General features: G+C 37.2%; 1 protein-coding gene across 1 annotated transcript in view; it reads left to right on the top strand.

The window, feature by feature from the left end:
• The window catches only part of WNK3 (WNK lysine deficient protein kinase 3), a 107,369-nt gene that overhangs the window by 48,437 nt on the left and 34,004 nt on the right, over positions 1 to 24,928 (top strand). Inside the window, exon 10 of the mRNA XM_037061661.1 lies at positions 23,174 to 23,232. Coding sequence (XP_036917556.1) covers positions 23,174 to 23,232 — 59 coding nt within the window. The remainder of the gene's footprint in view (positions 1 to 23,173; positions 23,233 to 24,928) is intronic.

Below are 24,928 nucleotides of genomic sequence, written 5' to 3'. Positions count from 1 at the left end.
CAGAGGCTGTGACATTAATCGTTACACCATTCAGCCTCTTTGTAAGATAGCTACGTTATCTTTTCTGCCAGAAATGGAGAAAAAAGGGTGTGATGACTTCAGTGAGATTTCTTTAACTTGTGGGATTGATTTGAAATAATAAAAGGAAGGAATTGAGAATTTAAGTTTACTCTTTTCTTGATCTTCTGTTATGTTTTAGATAACCCTAAAATCCCTAAATTTATTGAGTTTGGCTAATAAAATACTTGAGGTTCTTAGATAAAAGGTATGCTGTACTGTAAGAGTTTTCTAATGATGATATATTGTTTCAAAGATCTATGATCTTAAGTACTGTGTGTTTTATAAAATTCCCTCTTTATCAAGGGCATAAATCAGCCATTTTCAACCATTTTCATTTTATGGAATACAGAAACTAATTACTAAAATTCTGTGGTACACCAAAAAATATGTTTTCTGCTGACCTGACAAAAAATAGGTATGATTTTGATTCACTCACACTGGATGGCTGTTGTGTTGGCTGTTGTTATTTTTTTTTAACAGTCTAAGGGAAAAGAGGTCAGTACTCCTGACTAAATAGTCAAGTAGTGTATGTTTTAAAAATTCTTGTGGTACACCACAGTGGTTGAAAATTGCTGGCATAAATTATAATGAATTCCTATGTGTGCGTGCTGACTCCTAATAGGAACGAGCAGTTTCTTCAGACAAAGCATGTTATTCCAGGATTTCTTTCTTTTGAATGGAGTTGTTTCACAAAGTATTTTGCTTTAGGAAATTCATTTGTGTGGCCATGTGTTCTGTACTTTCCTTATCTAATTAAAAGAATTGCCCCAAGATTTTATTAAGAAAAATTTCAAAGGTACAGAAAACTTGAAAAAATTGTAGAATGAGTACCCATATAGCTACCTACTAGATTATACAGGTAGCTTTTGCTATATTTGCTCCAGTTATCCCTTTATGCATTTATCAATTCATTTTATTTTTCTGGTACATTTCAGAATTAAAGTTGCTGATATCAGTGTAATTCATCCTGAAATACTTCGTATCATTGACTAGAATTGAGTATTTGTGTATCTTTTTTAGTGTACATTTAAGTGCAGTAAAATGCACAGATTATAATTTCCTGTGTTTTGACAAATGATTACACCTGTGTAACCCAAGCCATTATCAATATACAGGACAGAAGTTGTCAAACCTTTTCTGTAATGGTCTAGAATAGTAACTATTTCAGGCTTTGTGGGTTATAGAGTCTCTGTTACAAGGACTCAACTTTCCTATTGTATGCATTAATACAGCCATAGGCAATAATGTAAAAGAATGGGCATGGCTGTGTTTCAGTACAACTTTATTCACAAAAACAGGTGGAGGGCCAGATTGGGCCTGCAGGCTGTAGGTAGCCTGCCCATCTGATAGAGAATACTGCCATTACTGCAGAAAGTTCCCTCATGCCCCTTTCCCACGCCAAAGTCCACCATTGTGGGCTTTTTTCACCATAGGTTAGTCTGTTCTAGACCTTTATATAAGTGGAATCGTACAGTATGTACTCTTGTGTAAGGTTCTTGTCACTCAGTATGCTTTAGATTGATGTATGTTGTGCATGTCGATACTATTCCATTGTATGAATCGACCAAATTTTCCATCCATTTTACTATTTGTGAACACCTGAGTTTTCTAGTTTTCATCTATTAAGAATAAAGCTGCTACGAACATTCTTTTATAAGTCTTTTTGTTAACATGTGTTCATTTCTCCTGGATAATACCTAGGAGTAGGTATTGCTGGGTCTTTGGATAGGTATTTAACTTTTAAAGAAGTAGCCAATTTTCTGAATTGGCTACACTGTTTTACACTAACACCAGCAGTATATGAGTTCCGCATCCTCACCAACAGTATCTTAACTGTTGTGGTAGGTGTGTAGTAGTATCTCACTGGTTTAATTTGTATTTCCCTGATGACTATGATGCTGAGCACTATTTTGTGTATTTACTGGTTTTTGTATTGCTATATCTTTCTTTCTAAAGTGTCTTTACAGGGCATATGCCCATTTTATTTTGCTTGTTGTTTGCCTTGCTATTATTGACTTAAAGGAGTTCTTATATTCTGGATACTAGTCCTTTGTCAGATACATACTTTAAAAATATATTCTCCAGTTTGTGAATTGCTCATTTGTTTTTGTAATTTTTTTTTTTTTACCAGACAGGGCATCTTGCCTTGAATTGATCTACTTAGGGCTAGAGATAGTGTGAGGGTTCTTGACTTTGTATAGGAAAGATTTTACAACACTAGTCCAGGTGACTATTCAGGTGACTAATATGTTCCCTATATTAAAGCTGGGGACAGTAAAACGAGGAAGGGCTTATTAGCATAGAAGTAACAGCAGAGCCTAGGCTTGGCTGCCTTAACTAATTGGGAGGCCTTGGGCACAGGTTCATGGGCTTAGTATGGGAAGAGCTGCTGCTGGCCATGGCTCCCACGTTGAAAGTCTCCGGATCCCTTATTGTTTAGATGAATGCCTTTTTGGAAAGAAGATAGTGAAGAAGGGGGGAAATGGATTCATGCCGGCTATTCCTCAGAGGGAGAGCTCACCTTATCTCAGTGCCTTGCTCTGGGTCCTTTGTCTTGAGGCTTTTATCTCTTTCTTGCAGGTGGGAATCTTAGGGGAGGTCTGCTGGGGCAGGGTTTCAGCAACATATTTATCAGTTTTGCAGGTGTGCCCTTTCAGGGTCGTGGTCTCTAGTGATTGTTCAATGACAGGGTAGGAGGTCATTAGTCATTGTAGCTGGTCCTGGAGCTGAGCTGAAATATAACCGAAGCCTAGATGTTATCATCTCTAGGGAGATAACCGTCTGCACCTGGCTGTAAATTGCTCAGCCATTGTGTTCAGCTATCTATCTCAGTTTCCTTATTCCACTTGTCAAGAAATTTTCCTAGCTTCTTACTATTCTGCCTCAGTTTCATGTGATGAGACAATGTATTTAATCTTGGTGAAGTTTAATTCATCAAAATTTTCTGTTGTCATTAATGCTTCCCGTGGCTTCAGAAACCATTGCTTACACCCACATTACAAAGATACTATCCTGTTTTAGGTTTTAGGTTCAAGTTTGTAGTCCATTTGAATTAATTTTTATGAATGTTGTGAGGTAGGGGACCAAAAGTTCTTTTTCTCTCTCCATATGAACATCCCATTGTTCACATTCTAGTTGTTGAAAAGGTTTTCTTTTTCCATCAGATTGTTTTGGCACCTTTGCCAACAGTAAAATAACCATATGTATGTGGATCTGTTTCTGGATTGTGTATCCTGTTGCATTGATCTATTTGTCTATCCATAAGCCAGTATCACAATGTCTTGATTGCTGTAGCTTTATTGTATGTCTTGAGGTTAGGTAGTACAAATCTTTCTATTTTGTTTTGCCTTTTCAAGATTCCTTTTGATCAGCATAACTTAACATGCACTACTGGTATGGACATTTTACCACTTCATGTTAAGTATTGAAACGTTACTTTCATTAGACACCTTTACCCCTCCACTTTTAAAATATATGATTATTTAAAGTATTTATTTTACATATTTATGCACATTATATGAAGGGGGACCCCCAAAATGCAGTTATCTTCTGAAAGGTGAGCCCCTTATAGTTCAGGCGGTCCATACCAGGTGAGTGTTCTAGGAACCCATCTGTATCAGTGTACCTGCTGGCATTGTTGTGAGAGGCTGTGTTTGTCTTCAGTGAAATTTTGGGGGGTAGATTCTTTCAGTGTATTTGCCCATTTTGTGATGAGTGATTTAGAAGCACACTTGCCCACACCAAGCTGAGTGTTCAGCTGGTTTTGACTGAAAACGGCATGACCCCCATGCCCCACCCTCCCTACCCTAGCTTCCCTGAAGCTTTGAGGGAAAAAAATTCCTCAAAGGGAAACGTTTTGCCAATGTAGAATAGGTGAAAGAAAAAGTGGTAGAAGCACTTAAAAGACATCAAAATTGGTGAGTTCAAAGACTGTTTTGAGCAGTGGAAAAAACATCTTGAGAAGTATATAGAACCAAATGGAAAGTCCTTTCATGGTGACTGAAGTTTAAACATGTAAGAATAAATACACAAGTTTTTGGATATAAATTCTGGTGGTTTTTTTTCATTCCCCATTTGTAGGTGTTATAAATTTTGTCTTCACCATTAAATATGATTGTAAGAAACTTACAAAGAAAATACCCTACAACATTTTGCCCTCATTTTTACCCATTGCATTGTTTTTAGTTCCTTTCTGAAATTCCAAGCCTCCTTTTATTATTTCCTTTCTTTTTGGAATGCCTCCTTCAGTCATTCATTCTAGTTTTCTTATGTCTGAGCATATTTTTAATTCATTTCCTAATATCTATTTTGCTTGATACAGAATTCGTGGTTAACATTTTTTTCCTTTCAGAACTTGAAAAAAATTTTTGCCACTTTCTTCTGGCCTCTGTTTGCAGATGAGAAATTTGATGTCATTAAAATTAGTGTTTTCCTATCAGTTATTTGTTGTTACTCAGTACTTTCTGTTAAAATTTGATTTTCAGAAGTTTAATTGTGCTATATCTTACCCTGGATTTCTTTGGATGTATTCTGTTTAAATTTTGCCAAGCTTTAAGAATCTGTTGTGTGCCTTTTGCCAAATTTGGGGAGGTTTCAGTCATTATTTCTTTGAATTTTTTTCCCCACATTCTTGCTTGTCTCTTCCAAGGCTCCAGTTATATGAATTTTCAACCTTTTTCGGTTCACAAGTTTGAGATCCTGTTTGTTTTCTTTCAATCTTTCTTTCTGTTATTCAAACTGACTAAAAAAGTATTAATTTGTCCTCAAGTTTATCGGTTCTCTTTTACATCATTCGCAATCTTCTATTTAGTCCACCCAGTTACTTTTTTTCTAAAAGATTTTATTTATTTTTAATAAAAGAGGCAAGGAGGTAGAAGGAGAGGGAGAGAAACATCAATGTGTGGTTGCCTCTCATGCGCCCCCTACTGGGGACCTGGCTCACAACCAAGGCATGTGCCCTGGCTGGGAATCCAACCAGCAACCCTTTGATTCACAGGCCGGCACTCAACCCCCTGAACACAGCAGCCGGGGCAGTTTTTAATTTACCTTATTACATTTTTCACTTTAATTATTCCTATTTGGTTTTTATAATTTCACTTTTTCTTGAGGTCTTCTATTTTTTTCATTAGACAAGCATATACTTTATTTATGTTTTTAAAATATATTTTATTGATTATGCTATTACAGTTGTCCCATTCCCCCACTTCATTCCTTTTTACCCTGCACACTCCCTCTCCCTACTCCCAGTCGGTACTTTCACTGGGTCTGTCCTTTGCCTCCCCACACCTGGGATCTGCCAACCACCTCCTGCACGCCTCGGTAGGTCCAGCAGCCACCATTTTTTTCTGCCATGACCCTGCTGGCTGCTGACATTGCCCCTCTTACCAGTCTGGATGAATGGTTTGTTGTTTTCGGACTTCCGTACAGTTCAATTTTCTGTCTGTTTTGGTTGTGTTTTTGTTTCTAAATCTTTGTTGTCCTTAAATTTGGTTGTGCCAGGTACAGTATTTCCACCTACGCCTCCATCTTGGCCGGAAGTCTGGTTTTCTATTTTTCTTTTGTTTCCAGATAAATAACTATTATTCACTGAACCTTTTCTTTTAATGTTTGCTGTATAATCCTTGTCAGATAATTCCAACATTTGAATCATCTTGGTATTAGTGTGATTTGATTTTTTCTTTACTCATTTGAGTTCTGATTTTTCTTTTTGGGGGGTATGATGAGTGACTTTTTTTATTGTATCCTCAATATTCTGTATACACTTTGAGACTTTTTATCATATTTAAATGTATTTTAGCAGACACTTGCCCTGTTAAATTTAGCCTGTAGATTCTATCCTACTTTGTGAGATGTACTTCTAATGCTAATCTAGTTTTCCGGTCTCTTGTAAGCTTATTCTGCTCTGCCTTCCGGTTCTGGTACAAGAACTGCGCACTTGCTGGGTCCTATTGGTACTTCCTGCAGGATTGGAGGTGGTGCTCTGGACTTCCAAGTGTTAGATATGGGGAGTAGGGCTATGGAAGTAATGAAAGTACTTACCTGGCCTTCATCTAATGCTGTTTAGAAGGTCAGCAGTTGTGGGGTCTGCATGGCTCTTTACTACTGGGTGGAGGTTTGGGACATAATACTTTTAGTTGTCTTTTGCCCTTGGGTAAAGGGTCACGGGATGCCTGGCCTGGACCTTTCTCTACTGAATGGTGGTACACCATAGCTTCCTGGGTCTGGAAGGCTCTATGTTATCATAGTGCTTCCTCTTTTTCTTCAGTCTTGTAAGACTATGAGCTTTCTTCTGGGTTTTAGCTTTTATAGGGCTTGCCCCCAAGAGAAAAGCCTAAAAAATGGTAAACTCATCCACTGTCCAAGTAGTGCCTTCGTACCAGTTTCTATCTGCTTTTGTTTGCTTTCTTATGCCTTCAGGTAGTTTTTTAAAAATACTCACCCAGCACTTTTTGCTGGTATCTACAGGGGGTTTGATTTGATGGGATCCTTACTAGAAGTAAAAGCTTTCTTTCCTAAGTTTTGTTGTTGGAAAATATCATCCCTGGCTTAATTGAGGTAACCTCTACATGCCCATCAGTAAACCCTGAAGAGTAGATGACAAAGGAATGGAGTGAGTTTCTTAAGGTTTTTTTTTTTTTCTGCCTAGGGAATGATGAGAGGTCTCTTGAGCTGAAATAGCAGGCTGTACTTATATTTTGTGTCTGTGCCCCAATAATACTGAAAATTCTTTGTAGCAAGATCTGTACCTGATTTATCTCTATTACTAGTATCTAGCACACTGTTTGACACAAATAGTTACTTCTTCACATGTTTGTTGAATAAATTAATAAATAAGAATGGCTGTAGATATTATTCTCAGTTTGCTGTCAGTGAGAAAAGGATCCTTTGTTGATGTTTATCATTCTTGCTGCTTGGTCAGGACTTCTAAATTGGTGATGAACCTGTATAGGTGGACAACTTAAGATCTGTTTGTGTTTCTCTATTTTATTGCCCCATGTGGCAAAGGACTAGTGAATATAAGAGACAGAAAATGAATCATGAGTTCAGATGTGTCAGTTGTGGTTTTGATTTATTTGTCCAATAATATGGAAAACCACTTACTCAGATATTTTTATCTACCACTGAGGTCAGCATTTCTAACCTGTTCTGTGATGTATTAGTACTAATGCATTAGCACTTTTGATGGTTGAGGTTGATTCCGTTTCAGTTGACATTGTGGTCTAACCAAACATTTGTTCAGGTTTCATTTTCAGCCTCTGGAGAGAAATTCTGAACCTCAGCAATTTTCCATGCACAGTACAGTGTTTGACTTATCTCTATACAGTACAGTGTTTGAGTATCACTTTAATTCTCTACCACAGTATTTGTATTATTTTTTTAAATCTTTTTCTTATTACTTTTAATTACATAGGTAATATGCCACTATATATTCCTGGCAAAAAATTAAATCAATGCAGAGAAGTCTTATTTGACCCTTTTCTTCCCTGTGTCCTCCTGTTGCCTTCTGTTATCAATTTGGTGTATGTCCTTTCAGATCTTGTTTCAGTGTAGTTACATATGTAGTTATGTACCCTTAGACTATGTAGTATTGTTTTCTGGTTTGGTGTTTGTCTTTAAGTGCATAAAAGAGATCTTACTGTGTATGTCACTTTGTCTTTTTTTGTTTTTATTTTGTCAAGATTTTACATTTATATTTTTAGACAGTGGGGAAAGGAGGGAGAGAGAAAGGGAGAGAAATATCAATGTGTGGTTGCCTCTCTCACACCCCCTACTGGGGACCTGGCTTGCAGCCCAGGCGTGTGCCCTGACTGGGAATGAATCAGCGACTTTTGGGTTCTCAGGATGTCACTCAATCCACTGAGACACACCAGCCAGGTCCCGTTGCCCACTTTTTAATTGGATTATTTGTCTTCCTGGTGTTGAGTCGTATGAGTTGTTTATATTTTGGGTGGATCACAACCCTGTCCAAGGTGTCATTGGCAAATGTGTTTTCCAAATATGGTTGGTTCCCTTTTGATTTTGATGTTTTCTTTAGCCATAGAGAAGCCTTTTAATGTAATGGCACTGTTTTTTAGTTTGATGTACAGTAGGTGTATGTGTTCCTTGTTACCATGTTAATTCAGTGTCTTAGAATTGTTTTATCTTTATGAATAATGTGCATTAATACTATAAGGGAAAGGTGACTGATTTTTATTATTGCTAACATTGTGCATTGGCAACTAGGAACAAGTATATCCCTCAGGGTTTTGTTGATAATCGTTTTTAGAAGCACTTACAGGATTATACAGGTATCAGACTTTGAAGGCATCAGGAGTCAATAACGTATGTCATGTATTTATTGTTTTCACAGATAAATGTATGTATTAGCATATCTGAGTTGTGTATTTTAAGATTACTCTGGAAATTATGGTTCTTTTTTTACATTTATTTTATTTTTTAAGCATAGTTTTCTGTCTTTACCCCCCCTTCCCCCCACCCCATCCTCTCCGCCTCCCTTCCCCATTTCAACCCCTTGTTGTTGTTCATATGTCCTTTACAATTGTTCTTGTAAACCCTTCACCCTTTTCTCTGCTCTCAATTTCAGTGTCTTTGGCTATACTTTGCTTGCTTGTTTGTTTTGTTGATTAGGTTCATGATAATGGTGCGATCATATGGAAATTGTGGTTCTTATTAGCATTTTCTGTTTTACTACTGTTTCATAGCTGATCTCAGTAAAATAATTTTTAGCTCCATATTTTTTTTAGATTTTATTTATTTATGTATCTTTAGAGGGGAAGGAGAGAGGGAGAGAAACATCAATGTATGGTTGCCTCTCGTGAGTCCCCTGCTGGGAACTGCAACCCAGGCATGTGCCCTGACTGGGAATTGAACCCCGATCCACTGGTTCGCAGGCCTGTGCTCAATCCACTGAGCTACACCAGCCAGGGCTTTAGCTCCATATTTTTAATCAGTGAAGTAATTAATAACCTTATCCTTCAGACTTAGTGATTTTGATTCTAAGCAAAGTATGTTTCAGACCCAGAAAGGTAGTTACTGAAAATACCATTGCCTTTGAGGTATTTACTTTGTCTCTGGTTATGTTTCTATTCTACTGTATTTAAGATAGTACAGAAACTATATGAAGAATGGACTTTGATGTTTATAATACTGATATTAATTGGCAAAAGAATCACTATGTTCCTTTTGTTGAGAAACATCCATAGGCCCACTGTGTATGAATATGATTAAAACAATCATGTTTATTCAGGTAAAGACACTTTAAATATATCATGGACCCATTTTTCTGAGGTATTCCAAAGGCATAAATCTTATATTTAGGGAGCTGACATTGAGGACCAGACAGTATCACCTTATTTAATCTTCAGTGTAACTTCCTCTATAAAGTAGTTAATTACATTAAATGAAAATCTTTGTGTAAAAATTGAGAATTAAAGTCATGTCTGGTCTCTCTAAAGAGAATGATTCTGGCTTCCATGGTTTTAGGCCATTTATGTAAACATGCTATTTAGTAGAATTGGTTTTTTTATATGAAATTAATTTACTCTAATTGAAGGGAAATTGATCTAAGTATTGGGTATGTTTGCTGAACATTGTCAAAAAAATGTTTCCAAAAGGTACATTTTGCTTGTTACAGCTTTAAGTCAGGGGACATTAGTCATTTAGATTGGTTTACAGGGACATTATTTAGCTTTCTTTTGTGATGTAAATTACTCAAAGTATTGTGGATTTTGAAGGTATTGGGGACCTTTCAGGTTGATCTCATTCTCCAGGAAGGAACCAGCCTCTAACATAGCAGCACAGTTGAAATCTTCAATTTGGGAGATTGGTGGAATGAGATAAGAGACTGATTATCTGTGGGTTACTATTATAAGTTATTTAAGGAAAAGGGAAACAATTGTTTTGTGGGCATAGTATGAAAGGTGTTTTTTATTTTATACTATCCATGTAATATTCTCAGTTTTTATGTGTACAGTCAATTTTGAAGCACAGTTTTAACAATTTGGACAATACCGATTGCTGGTTTTAGTGTATAGCACCAGTTTTTATACCACAACTTTCCCATTTTTTAAAAAGATTTTATTTACTTATTTATTTATCTTTAGAGGGGAAGGAGAGAGGGAGAGAAACATCAATGTATGGTTGCCTTTCATGCGTTCCCTGCTGGGAGTTGGCCTGCAGGAAACCAGCCTGCAACCCAGGCATGTGCCCTGACTGGGAATCGAACCGCGATCCTCTGATTCACAGGCCTGTGCTCAATCCACTGAGCTACGCCAGCCAGGGCCAAAACTTTACCATTTTTGATTCTTACGTTTTGCTAAGTGACTCTGTAGTTTACAAAATGGCTTTGTATAATTTTTCAAGATTACAAGATATTTTGTACTGTTGACTTCTAGTTTATGCTGAAGAAGAGAAACCCATAGCCAGTCAGAATTTTGGTTCCTTTTTCCTCTCAAGTGTTTGTATGTGGCATTCGTTTTCCTCATAAGTGAAAAATTTGTTGTATATCTTTTACATGTCTTATGGTTCTTTTATTTCCTCTTATGGCAGTAAAATTTAAAAACAACTTCTTACAGGATTTTATTTATTTACTTTTAGAGAGGAGAAGGGAGGGAGAAAGAGAGGGAAAGAATCATCAATGTGTAGTTGCCTCTCGAGCGCCCCCCTCCTGGGGACCTGGCCCACAACCCAGGCATGTGCCCTGACTGGGAATCGAACCAGTGACTCTTTGGTTTGCAATCTGGCACTCAATACACTGGGCCACACCAGGCAAGGCTAAATATGTTTTTGAAATGCATAAAAGTGGACATTTGAAATTATCTGTTAGTCACCTCTCTGAAACAAAAGTTTTAATGTTTTTTAGACATTTTTCTATGCCTGTATTTACACAAATACATCTTTTATTTATTTCATCAGAATAAGATCATACTAGCTTTTTAAAGAATTTCTTGTTTATTGGCAATTTGGCTTTATTTGTGGGAAGTATACTTCCAGAATACTGCATGGCTCAGTTAATTCCCTCTTTTTCATCTCTAGTATGCATTGTTACTCCTGCTACTAAAAAAAAATTTTGTTGTTCTCTCTAAATTGCTATAGAAAGCTTGCAGAGCCTTGACAGTAGCAGTGCCTAATCAATTTGGTGGTTGTTACAGACCCTTGATAACTCAACTGAGGGCAAATATTATGGGGAAAGTATGAAGTATAAGTCTTTTTTCAGTCAAGTTCCCTTTCATGAGGCGATTCCTAGGGAGACCTTGGAGTTAAGCCAAGGTAATTTTTTTCTTCAATCCAGTTCTATCTGCCTTATAATTAATGTTATTGTTCTATCCCTCTTTACTGCCAATACCTGTGGTGCTAGTGTGTTTTCCTTTTTCCTTTTTCTGCTTGTTTAATAGCCTCAGTATCATTATGTCAGTCTATCCAAGGAACTCTGCAGTGGATAAGTTATTTCTTAGGATATATTCATTATTCAGAATCTAAGGTTGGCTAAGAGTTAGGCTTAAGTAATCAGTGACTTCATAGATGAAGTGTTCTTTTTTTTAATAAGATTTTATTTATTTATTTATTTCTAGAGGGGAAGGGAGAGAGAAAAAGAGGGAAACATCAATTTGTGTTTGCCTCTCACATGCCCCCTACTGGGGACCTGGCCTGCAACCTAGGCATGTGCCTTGATCTGGAATCGAACCAGTGACCCTTTGCTTCCCAGGCTGAAACTCAGTCCACTGACCCACACCCACCAGCACTGAAAGGTTCTTTACAAATACAGAAGTGTAAAAGTAGGCATTCATGCACAGTGATAATTTTCTTTAATTAAATAAGGAATGGTTTCGTTGTTAAACAATATACGTTGCATACATATAGATTTGAGCCAGTTTGTATCATTAGTTAGACATGAATTTGAATTCTGACTCTTTGAAAGGTACTGAATAATTTTAGGTTTGGGTTTTCAATTTATAAAATGAAGTTTTAATATGTCTATCTTTCATTTTCAACTTTGAAATGCATTATATGTAAGATGTATTGATGGATAAACACATTAATACAAATTTAGTAAAATGCTGTAGTCTGTGGGTGGTAGATAATATAACTCTTCACTGAAGAGTTTATTCAACTTCTGTCAGGAAAAAAAAATGCCTGTGTTACAAGCTTACTAGGATTAGATGAGATATATGTGAGAAATGCCTGGAATGCAATAAGTGCTCAGTAAATAGTGGTTTTCTCTTCATGGGAGAGACATGTTTTTGTAATGTTGATGGTATAATATTATAGCTTATGAAATGTTTAAAAATACTTCCTAATTTTACTGGTGTCCTTCACTCCAGAATAATTGTATGAGAATCTCTGGAATGTTGTGCATGAGCTTAGATTTTCTTTTTTCTATTTCTTTCTCCCCTTCTCCCTTTCTCCATTGCTTCTTTCCTTGCCTCAATTTTATAAAGTGTGTCTAGGGTAGAGAAACATTGATAGGAGGACAGCAAATAATAATAAAGGAGAAAGAGGAGTTAGGAACTGAAAAGAAAAGAAAAGCCCCCACTTTGCTTCAGGGCTCTTTGAAGTTGTTTATCTATTCATTCATTTTCTTGTATGGACTCAGTTTTTGCCTCCATCAGTTAGAGCCTCAGCGTTGTCATTGGAAAAATGAAGATAATACCTACCGCCTAGAGTTGTCATTCAGTTGTTTAATTTAGTTAAATAATGCATATAAGTTCTTAACACTTAATAAATGCTCAAAAGAGTGTTTGTTTTGTTGCTATAAGAAAAATAAAAATTGTAAACATGAGGACATAATAGTGACAGATATTGCTGAGCAGCCATTTCCTTTTTAGGTATTGGTAAGGCACTGGAAATATTGTGATAAATCTTACAGGTATGGCCTCTTCCCTCCAAGAGCTCACAGTGTCATTGGGAGAAAGATCTAGAAACAAGTTCAAGAGAGAGCTTCAATTGCCAGTATAGAAAGGACAGAATGGTATGGCCCATGGAATCTAAAGAATGGGCCATAAATGAGAATGGGAATCAGTTTTGCTTCTCATTTTGGCCTTCTCCCATTCTGCAAGTTTCCAGAGGCACTTTAGTTTTATTGAACTTTTTGCTGGGAAGTTATCAAGGTGTCAGGTATCCAGATATCAAGTCTCCTTAGGAAAATGTATTAGTGCCTTTCATTTGGTTTTCAAGATGAGGGATAGCGCAGAGATGAACACAACATACCATTCCTACCTCTACTTATCCTGTATCCTAGTGAACCCATACTGAGGGCTTTTTTTAATAGATAAATTATATTAGCTTCTAATTATAGATTAGATAGTTAGCTCTGAAGTATAATCACTGTTTAAACATTGAAAGCAAATACTTTGGCAAGGAGATTTCTTTTTTTGTACATGCAAGAGTCAACATGATGTAGCCAATATAACAAATCTTTATTACAGAATTTTAAAAGAATTATGGTGGGTCCTAGCAAGATAGACCAGTAACATTGTGCCCTGAAGCATAAAGCTGGAGGGAAGGCCTATGTATTAAGAGAAACAAAACATAGATGTTATGACAACAATCTGGAATTATATTTTATAATTACTTGTAATTATTAACAAGATTATTAATGATACTCATAGTAGCCCACAGAATCATGGCTAATGGTTTTGTTTATTTGCTTTTTTACATGATAGTTTTAAATCAATTTCTGTCATAATATTGCTACAAGTTTCAAAGCTAACATTTACAAATATATTCAGGGCCATTTTCATGCATATGTTTCAATTTTAGGGAAATGCTGCATTCTTTATTTTGGCTAAAACTACTATAATGTGCATTGAAATAATTAGGAGAGGTTTCAAGATGGCTGTAGAGTAGCTGGAAGCTCTGATCGCTTCCTTCCAGACCTGGATTGGACTTGCAGACAAACTGCAGAGTAGTCATTTATGAAAAAAATCAGTTGCAGCGTAGTTGATCTGGAAATTTATAAAGAGGAGCACTGAGAAAGATGGGAAGAGACAAAGACAGGATAAGCCCCCCTCACACAAGTATGAAGACCAAGAAGCCAGGGCAGGGGTGTGGAAACTCATTTTTACTGGGGGCCACATCAACCTTGTGGTTGCCTTCAAAGGGCTGAGTGCAATTTTAGGACTGTGTAAATGTAACTACTCCTTAACTAGGGGCAAGGAGCTTGGCACTGCCACCAGGTAAAAACAAGGTGCTGGACCAGATAAAATGAGGTGGAGGGCTGGATTTGGCCTGTGAGCCTTGTGCTTGCCACCTATGAGCTAAGGGATACTTTAGAAAGGGAACTCTATTCCCCCGGCAATGTGGGGTCTCAGCCCCACATGAGGGTCCCAGCCCCACACAAGGGTCCCCAAACCAGAGCAACAAGAAACAGGAAAGGGAGCTTGTGTGTAATTGTGTGTAGGGAGCAATGGGGATTCAATCCACCTGGGAGACTCTGAGTGCACCATCCCAGGAAAGGAGAGAGCCCATTGTTACGACACCAGCGTGGGAAGTTTGTATCATCTGACTGCTGGAGAGGCCAGGCAACATTTTGGAGGTTATGGAGGAGGGGCCTGATCAATATACCCTGCGATAATTTGAAGGGCCTTCTGTTCTCTTGAAGGACTTAGGGCAGAAAACCAGAGTCTTGAGGAAGAGGACTGCTCAAGTATTGAGGGAGACAGAGTGTCTCCCACCTAGCTTGACACTAGATCAGCCCCAAGTCAGAGGAATATGATGGTGCTGGACTGGAACTTTGGTCCTGCTCTGCTCAGTTAGACTGTGTGGAGGAGTGGGACATTTGGCCCTGAGACTAGCTGGAGCTGGGAGTTTTGGTCAACCCTTTTGTGGCTGGCTGCATGGAGAGGTTTTCTTTCTTTCCTTCTTTTTCCTCCTCCCTTCTCCCCTCCCCCTTCCCACTTCTCCTTTCTCTTCTTTCATCTCCACCTGCTTGGATGAGCAGTGTGCAGGTGCCAGCAAGACACACAGAGCCTGGTTTTTGAGATTGCACTTCACAGGTTATCCGTGAGTCAGATGGGGAGGGGCCAGGCACTGTGGTTTCAGTATGGGGGAGCAGAACCATCTCCCCAGTGAATTCAACATGTTCAGTCACACGATGGGGAAAAAGTGTCCATCCCTGCCTCCTTCTGAGTGAGGGTACCAATCTAAAGTCTGTGTGAATCACCCCTGCCAAGTCCTGGTTACCCCTCCTGAGCACATTTGAGTGGGGAAGGGACAGGATGTCAGAGTGGGAAGATTCTAAGGGTGAGACGCTAGGCAGACCCAACCTCTGGGCTCTAGAGGCCCCAACTGCTGGTCTACTAGAAACTTTTCTCTGAAAAACTTGCAGAGAGCAGGGTAGTAGGGACAGTATTTGACACTGACTTGCTACAGAACACCTGAGGAGGTGTTTAGCCCTGGGCTGGTCCAACAAGTAGCCAGCTCCTGAAAACCACACAGCAAAATTGAAGGAGCTCCAAATTCATCATGTCCATAGACTAATTACTCCATGCACAAAAAACTGCTGAGGCAAACCACAGCTTTTTGTTTTTCAATCTTTTCGTTAGTTTCTCTTTTTTACCTCACTTTTTTTTTACTTTCATAACTCTTATTCTATTTTTCTTATTCACTCTGTATTTTTTAAAAGATTTTATTTGTTTATTTTTATAGAGAGGGGAAGGGAGGGACAAAGAGAAGGAAAGAAACATCACCATGTGGTTGCCTCTTGCATGTCCCCAACTGGAGACCTGACCTGCAACCCAGGCGTGTGTATGACTGGGAACCGAATCAATGACCCTTCAGTTTCCAGGCCAGCACTCAATCCATGAGCCACAGCAGCCAGGGTCATTTCCCTACATTTTTATGTTTATTTTTATTTTGTTTCTTTCTCTTCATATTCTCTTTTCTGTTTTTTCTTCTCTAATTCTTTTTTGTTTGTCTTATTATTTTACTTTTCTCCTTATTTTATTGTCCTTTTTCTTGTCATCTTCTTCTTTTGCCTCTGTTTTCATTTCTTCATGTTGTTTTTTTGTTGTTGTTGATGATGTTTGTTTCTGTTTTGTTGAGTTGTTTTTGGTTTCGTTTTTGTTTGGTTTGTACCTGGACAATAATTTGTTGAACCTCACAGTCAACCAACCTGAGGGCTGGGATGTCCCACAAACGGGACAATGGCAATCATGAACCATTTACGACAGGAGGTCCTGCTTAACTCACACAATGGTCATTTCTAGAGCACCTACCTCAGGTGACCAAGGAGAGTGCGCCACTGAGTTCCAGAAGACAACTACTGGAGAAGGCCCCCCACCACCAAGACTCGGAGTTGTAGAAGTTCTATTTAATGCATGGAAACAAACATACGGAAACAGCTAAAATGAAGAACTAAAGAAACATATCAAAGAACAAGAGAAATATTTAGTAAAAGAACTAAATGAAATTTAGGCAAGCAATTTATCATACAGAGTTCAGGGTAGTATTTATGAGGATGCTCAATAGCAGGAAACAGTACATAGGAGCCATGAAAAATATCCAGTCAGAAAAAAGAATAACATGTCGGAAATGAATATAATGTAAGGAATAATCAGTAGGTTGGATGAAGCAGAGGATCAAATTAGCAAATTAGAAGATGCCAGAGACAAAACCACTCTATCAGAGCAGCAGAAAGAAAAAAAAAGTGGAAAACACAGGACAACTTAAGTGATCTTTGGAACAACATGAAATGTAACCTCTATATCATACGGTTACCAGAAGGTAAAGAAAGAGCAAGGGATAGAGATACTCTTTCAAAAAATAATAGTAGAAATCTTCCCTGATCTAGTGAAGAAAAAAGTCACACAAGTTTAGGAAGAACAAAGAGTCCAAATTAAGATGAACCCAAAGAGACCCCCATCAAGATACATTATAATTGCAATGGCAAAGGGTAAAGACAGAGAAAGAATGTTAAAGTCAGCAAGAGAAGAAACAGTTACCTAAAAGGAGCTGCCATAGGCTGTCATGTGATTTCTCAATAGAAACACTTCAGGCCAAGCCCTACACGGCGTGGCTCAGTGGATTGAGCACAGGCCTGTGAAGAAAAGTGTTGCCGGTTTGATTTTCAGTCTAGGGCACATGTCTGTGTTGCGGGCCAGGTCCTCAGTGGGGGACATGTGAGAGGCAGCCACACGTTGATGTTTTCCTCTGTCCCTTCCCCTCTGAAAATATACATAAAAATTTTCAGGCCAGAAGAGATTGGCATGAAGTATTAAATGTGATGAAAAATAAGGATTTGTCACCAAGAATATTCTACCCATGCAGCAAGGCTATCATTTAAAATTGAAGGAGAAATAGCTTCCTAGATCAAAAACAGGTTAAAAGCTGTTCATTACAACCAAACCAGCATTGCAAGAAATGTTAAAGGACCTGCTTTAAGAAGAAATAGAGGACTATAGGCACAATGAAAAAAAGTGACAATAAGTACCCATTTATAATCACCTGAAATGTAAGTGGAGTAAATGCTCCACTCAAAAGACGTGGAGTAACTGAATGGATAAGAAACGTGACCCATATATTTGGCATCTACAAAAATCCCACTTGCAAACAAAAGCTTTATACATGCTAAAAGTGAAATGCAGAGGAAAATATTCCATGAAATGGAAACCAAAAAAAAAAAAGGCTAGGGTAGCAGTACTTCTGTCTCACAAAATAGACTTCAATGTAAAGGCCATAATAAGTGACAAAAAAGGCCACTACGTAATAGTGAGTTTATCTGACAAGAGGACATAACCCTTGTACATATATATGCACCCAATATGGGAGCACCTGCATATATAAAGAAAATCTTGGTGGACATAAAGTGACATTAACAGTAATACAGTCTTGGCAGTGGATTTTAACATTCCACTGTCATTAATGCATAGATCTTCCACATAAAAAATCAGCAAGGAAAAAGTGACCTTTTCACAACATAGTAGTCCAAATGGATTTAATTGATATTTACAATATATTTCATTCCAAGCAGCATAATATACATTCTTCTCAAGTTCACATGGAGTATTCTCAAAGAAAGGCTACACAGTAGGACACAAAATAATTCTTAACAAATTCAGTATTGCAATCAGATGAAGCATTTGCTCAGATCACAATGGCATAAAACTTGAAATCAACCTCAATGAAGAAATGCAAAAATATTTAGTACATGGAGGCTAAATAGCATGCTGTTAAAGTATAAATAAGTTATCAATGAGATCAAGGAAACAAACATTACCTGGAAACAAATGAAAGTTAACACACAACAAGCCAAAATATATGGGACACAGTCCAAGTAGTGGTGACAGGGAAGTTCATAGCACTTGTGACCTCCCTCAAGGAGCAAGAAAGATCTCAAAACAATCTAACCCTATCCCTAAGAAAACTAGGAAACAAAAACTAATGAAGCCCAGAGTAAGGAGAAGAAAGGGCATAATCAAGATCAAAGAGGAAATAACAGACCAAAATAGTTGAAAAGATCAATGGACTGAGGGATTATTTCGATAAGTGAAATAAGCCATTCAGTGAAAGACAACAAATACCATGTATCTCTTTTATATGTGGAATGTAATGAAAAAAATAAGCGGTAAACTAACAAACAAAATAGAAACAGGCATAGTTACATCGAAGAGACTGGCAGCTGTTGTATCCTAAAGGGGAGTTGGAGATTGGATGAAAGAAGGTGAAGAGAGTAGTGGAAGAACATACCTACCTGGCTCAAAGATGTGGAGAATAGCTTGGGGATTATCTGAGGGGGGTCCTTAGAGGTAGGTCAATGGGGAAAAAGTTGAGACAAGTGCAGTGGCATAAGCAAAATATAATTTTTAAGAAGATCAACGAAACCAGGGGGTGTTTATTTGAAAAGGTGAACAAGATTGACAAACCTTTAAGCCAGACACATCAAGAAAAAAGGGGGACTCAAATAAAATTAGAAATGAAAAGGGGGAAGTAACAACTGCTATCATAGAAATACAAAGCATTGTAACAAAATACTGTGAACAAGTATATACCAGGAAATTGGATAGAGAAATGGATAAATATCTAAAAACCAATCTTCCAAAACTGAATCAGGAAGAATCAGAAAACCTGAATAGACTGATAACTAATGAAATGAAAGCAGTAGTTAAAAAAAAAAAAACCTCCCAGCAAATGAAACTCCTGGACCAGATGGCTTTATGGTGGGTGGGATTTTCCCAGCCATTCAAAGAAGTAATGCCTATCCTTTTGGAAGTATTCCAAAAAATTTAAGAGGAGGGAAGACTTCCAACCTCTTTTTATGATACCAGTATTATCTTAATTTGAAAATCAGGTAAAGACACAACAAAGAAAATTATAGGAAAATATCCCTGGTGAACGTAGATACTGAGATGCTTAATGAAAGATTGGATCCAGCAATACATCAAAAAATCATGAAGTGTGATCAAGTGGGATTTATCCCATTGGTGCAGGGTTGGTACAATATTTGCAAATCAAATGGGATTCCACACATAAAGAAAATGAAAGAAATGTCACATGAACATGTCAATGGATGTAGAAAAAGCATTCAATAAAATCCAGCACCCATTTATAAGAGCTCACAGCAAACTGGGAATAAAGGGATGATACCTGGACATAATAAAGGCCATAAAGGAAAAACATACAGCCAGCATCAAACTCAACTGGCAAAAACTAAAGGCATTTCTCTTAAAATCAGGAACAAGACAGCGATGTCTACCTTTACCACTTTTATTCAACATAGTCCTGGATGTTCTAACCACAGCAATCAGACAAGGAGAAGAAATAAAAGCGATCCAAATTGGAAAGTAGGAAGTAAAACTCATTCACAACTCAAGTATGTTATTGTACCAAAAATCTACTAGACTTAATAAAAGAATTAGGCAACATAGCCAGATACAAAATCAATACTCAAATTAATGGCAGTTTTATACACGATTAATTTTCAATGGTCACATATTCATGCAGTAAGTATTCATAATTACTTAACTCTTCCTCTGTTCCTGAGCAACTAACTTACTATCAGTTTTTTTCTTTCAATTTTATTTTTTACTTGTTGGCAGTGTACAGCTTAATGGTTAGATAGTCATATAGTTTGCATAGAGTTCCCCTCAATATTTCTCATAGCCATCTGTCATCATATATAGCTATCGCAATAGTATTGACTATATTCCCTATGCTTTGCTTTACATCCCCATGACTATTTTGTAACCTACCAGTCTGTACTTATTAATCCCTGTGCCTCTTCTACCCAATCCCCCAAATTCCTTCCCCTCTGGCCACCATAAGTCTGCTCTTTATTACTCTATTTCAATTTTATTCAAATATTTTGTTCTTTAGATTACACATATAAATGAAATCATATGGTATGCGTCTTTTTCTGATTGACTTAATTCACTGAGTGTAATGCCCTCTAGGTTTTACACTAGGGTATGACCTAGAGGGCATTACACTCAGTGAATTTTATCCATGCTGTCAAAAATGGCAAAATTTCCTTCTTCATGGCTGATTAATATTTGCTGTATATAGAATATCACAAAAACACAAACATAGCTGCCATTTACTATGAAATAAACTTTATACTATATACTCTTTTTCTTTCTTTGTATTTCTTTCAAATTGATGTCTGGGATTCGTAATATTGGATCACAAACATTTTTATGGCATAGTCTTCTTATGACACAGTTTTCTTATTTCTTTGTACCTTCAAACATTTGTTGGAAGCCTAAAATGTGTTAGGCATGGTGTTTAGAGGAACTGAGAATACAAAGATAAATCATACAGGATCCCTTGATCAGACATAATAAAGAGGGACATGACAAAAGCCATTACTGAATGGTGGTCTGTCTATTAGTGTTGTGTCCATCCATCCATCCATCCATACATTGATAACATCTACTATTCATCCATATATTACTTTCCTTCTGAAGCATGGGAGAACTAATTGCAAACAGGATGCCTTTTACCTGTAAATATTTCTGTAAGAATAAGGACATTTTCTTAGTACAATACAATGAACAAGTCCAGGTCATTGTCATACTTACAAAATCTGTGAGATAACATGAGTAGAATATTATTTAACCTATTATTCACATTAAAGTTCCACCAATTATCCAAATAATGTCCTTAATGGCAACCCCTCCAATCCAGGATCTAATTGAAGATCATGGATTGATCTTTCTTTTAATTGTATTGTTTGTTTCTTTCATGTTCTTTACACTGGGACAGTTTCTCAGCCTTTCTTTGTCTTTCGTAGCATTTATATTTTTGAAAAATAAAGGTCATTTATTTTATACACTGTTCTTTAAGTTCAGATTCATATCATGCATTTTTATCAGGAATAACATGTAAGTAATTTTTGTTATTTGCACATTTTATATCAGAAGGGATGTGGTGCCAATTTGTTCTAATATTGCTGAGATTTAATTTGATTATTTGGTTAAGGTGGGGCCCACCAAGTTCCACTGTAACTTGGTTGTTTTTTTGCTTCTGTAATTAATAAGTGATCTGTGAGGAGATATTTTGAAACTATGTAAATATCCTGTTCCTCATCCAACATTTACTCATTAGTTTTATCCATTGATGATTTTCTAACTTCTTCAGTCCTTATATTTATTACTTGGCCTTGTACTGTAAGACTTTTCTTTTATTTGTATAAGTGTGACTTCCTGGATTCTTATTTTATTGAATTGGTTATATTCTGATGCTATTATTATTTATTCTGATGCCCAAATTGTGGGCAGTGGGAACCCCATTGAGCTGGCTTCCGTCTGCCTTTGATATATTTCCATCATTCTTTGAGCAGTTCTTTACTTTTTGGGACAGCAAGGTGATCCAGGTTCACCTAGTACTTTCCTTGTCCCAGGGCCAAAATCAACCATTTGTCTAAGAAACCTTCATCCCCTTTAGTTTAGAAACCAAGATATGAACTAAGGCATATATGGTTTTTAGAGTACCCAAAGTGATTTTGTTTGTGTCCTCAACCCACTTTAGTAGAAGCTTTTTCATATAGGAGTTCTGTCTAGATATTTGCTTAATGGACAGGACTTATGGAGGAGTTGTAATAATCCAGGGAGATGAAGGAACATAAGTAGAGTCACAGTACATGGGAAAGTCCAACTCCTTCAGTGTGGCTTTGAGCGGGTAAGAAACTACAGAATGAGGCTGGGATTAGTGTACTGAGGACTTCTTTTTTTTTTTTTTTAGTTTTTAATCAATTCTGTTTTTTAAAGATTTCATTTATTTATCTTTAGAAGGGAAGGAAGGAGAGAGGGAGAGAAATATCAGTGTATGATTGCCCCTCTTGCATCCCCTGCTGGGAACTGGCCCGCAACCCAGGCATGTGCCCTGACTGGGAATCGAACCGCAATTGTGTGGTTCGCAGGCCCGCGCTCAATCCACTGAGCTACACCAGCCAGGGGCAGTTTACTGAGGACTTTTATGTGCTATCCAAAAGAACGTAACCTTATAGAAAATGGCGAGCCATCGTAGGAGGTTTAAACTGGGTAGGGAAGAGATAATTTTTGATAGATTTGGATTTTGAGATCACTCTGCTATCTCCAGTAGTAATGCACAGGGTGGATTATATAAATGTTTAAAATTGTTTTCCAGCAGCATTGGCATTTGCCTGTTTAGGGGGCTTATACTTTCCTCCTAGAAATCTGTATTGCAGCTTTCCAATACTAACACCTCAAAGGGATAATTAATTGGCAGTAGTTTTGTGAAAAAAGAGAGGAAGAATGATGAGACCACACAGTATATGAAAGCTTGTGTCATTGATTTATCTGTTTGTATACTGGCAGTAACTCTTCCTTTAGAAGTAATTTTACAACCAGGACTGGAAGCTGAATGTCAGTGTTCTCTGTTGAAAAATAACAGAAATCAAATTATACAAAACAATGTTCCCTTTTCTTAATGAGAAATGTTAATGAGTATTGCTACAGTTTAGTTTTCTTTATCTTTGGTAGTAAAATCAATAAGATTCATAGAGATATTTAATAATGTAGATGTTCGTTCTGCCTGGTTTGTGAGGTAACCAAAACATGATATGTAACAAGTATGTTTCCTGAAATAATACCAAATTTAATCTTTAGCTTGAAGTTTCATGTTATCATAACAGTTTTTATTTCTATATTATTTACAGCCTATATCCCAACCAGTTGAACAACAAGCAACTCATCTAAAACCAGATTTAGTTAGAAGGTAAGTATCTTCAAATTTAATACTATGGAAATGGTGTGTGTTGAAGTTCTTGCATTAATTAGGAGGTCATTGTATCTTGACTAGATAAGATTTTTCATTTTTATATTTATGTGTATGTTCAATAAAAACAGTAGGTATTATTTTGCTTTTTTATTTTAATAAAGATCATATAGATTGTGAAATTATTCACCATTCCTTTTTCTCATTATAACATTCTGTTTTTAAGAAAAGCTCAGAAGGATTTAAAAATGGAAATAAATAATGTAATTTAGAATAAAATTGCACCTAATCTAAAGAAATAGACTATAAGTAGATGTAAGTATAATTATTTTATTATTTGGTACTTGTAAAATAATATTTTTCTCTGTTATTCATATAGGGTAATTCCTGTTCTGTTTTGAAGTTTACTATTTCTTTTCTTTCTCCTATTTATCCTGTTATATCCATTCAATGAGTTAGTTTTTAATGGTTGTTCTTCATAGTTCTATAATTTCCTTTTTGTTCTTTTTAATATCTTCTATTTTTATCTTTATTTTTAAAAAGTTCTATTTATTTATTTTTAGAGAGGGAAGGGAGGAAGTAAGAGAGGGAGAGAAACATCGATGCGTGGTTGCCTCTCATGTGCCCCCCCACACTGGGGACCTGGCCTTGCAACCCAGGCACGTGCCCTGACCGGGAATCAAACTGGTGACCCTTTGGTTCACAGGTCGGCACCCAATCCACTGAGCCACACCAGCCAGGGCTAATATTTTCTATTTTTAACAAGTTTTTTTGTTTTGTTTCATTTGCTTCAAGAGTATTTGTAGTTGCCTATTGGGTCATTTTGATGATGGCTGCTTTAAAATCCTTTCAGCTAATTTCAATATCTGATTCATCCTGGTGTTGGCATCAATTGTCCTTCCACATTCAAATTATGATTGTCCTGGGTTTTGGTATAATAAGAAACTTTCATTTGTCTCCTGGACCTTTTGAATACTATGTTGGAGACTCTGGATCCTATTTAAATATTCTAGTTTATCTGGCAGTCACCCATTTCTAATGAGAATTTAGTTTTCAGATTACTTGTAGTATAACTGTGGTCTCTTTGGAACACCTTGCACACTTGCGCTCCACCTCTGGATGGAAGGGGTGAAGAGCACTACTCTAGGCTTGCTGCCTCAGTGTCGTTCTCTAAGTTGGTCACATGCTACTGGTGGGTTTCCCACCAGAGTTACCAGGGGGAGTAAAGGGCTTGCCTGAAACACTTCTGCAGGGTTGGGGGTCAAGAAACCACTGAGCATGGGCTTCCGAGGCCTGTGGGCCCAGAGCCTGGACTGCCTTCTGTCACTGGGTGGGTAATCAGGAGATGCCAAGCTGTTACCTTTTTCTTTAACTGCTGGGGATTCCCTAGCCAGTCCGACTTCATCTTTTCACCCTTCAGCACCCCCCTGTGATTGTCTGCTCTCATATTTTCATATTTTTTATTTGTACTTTGAGGAGAGAAACAAGGAGAGTTGAATTTCTACCATGTTGTCCTAAACCCTAAACTAGTGTTTTAAAATGAATCTGCAATGTGAATGAATGGTACAACCCCACTGACTAGTATATGTCGCTTTTAACTGTTGAAGGTGTTATTTGTTATTGCTATTTCTCTGTGTATTAAAAAACTAAGCAGTATTAATTGCATCTTCTGCCACCATTTATATTTATGCAAAAT

This window comes from Sturnira hondurensis, unplaced genomic scaffold (genome assembly GCF_014824575.4).
Source record: "Sturnira hondurensis isolate 20B ecotype Veracruz unplaced genomic scaffold, ASM1482457v3 Scaffold0013511, whole genome shotgun sequence".
NCBI lineage: Eukaryota > Metazoa > Chordata > Mammalia > Chiroptera > Phyllostomidae > Sturnira > Sturnira hondurensis.
This window is presented reverse-complemented; position numbering and strand designations above follow the sequence as displayed.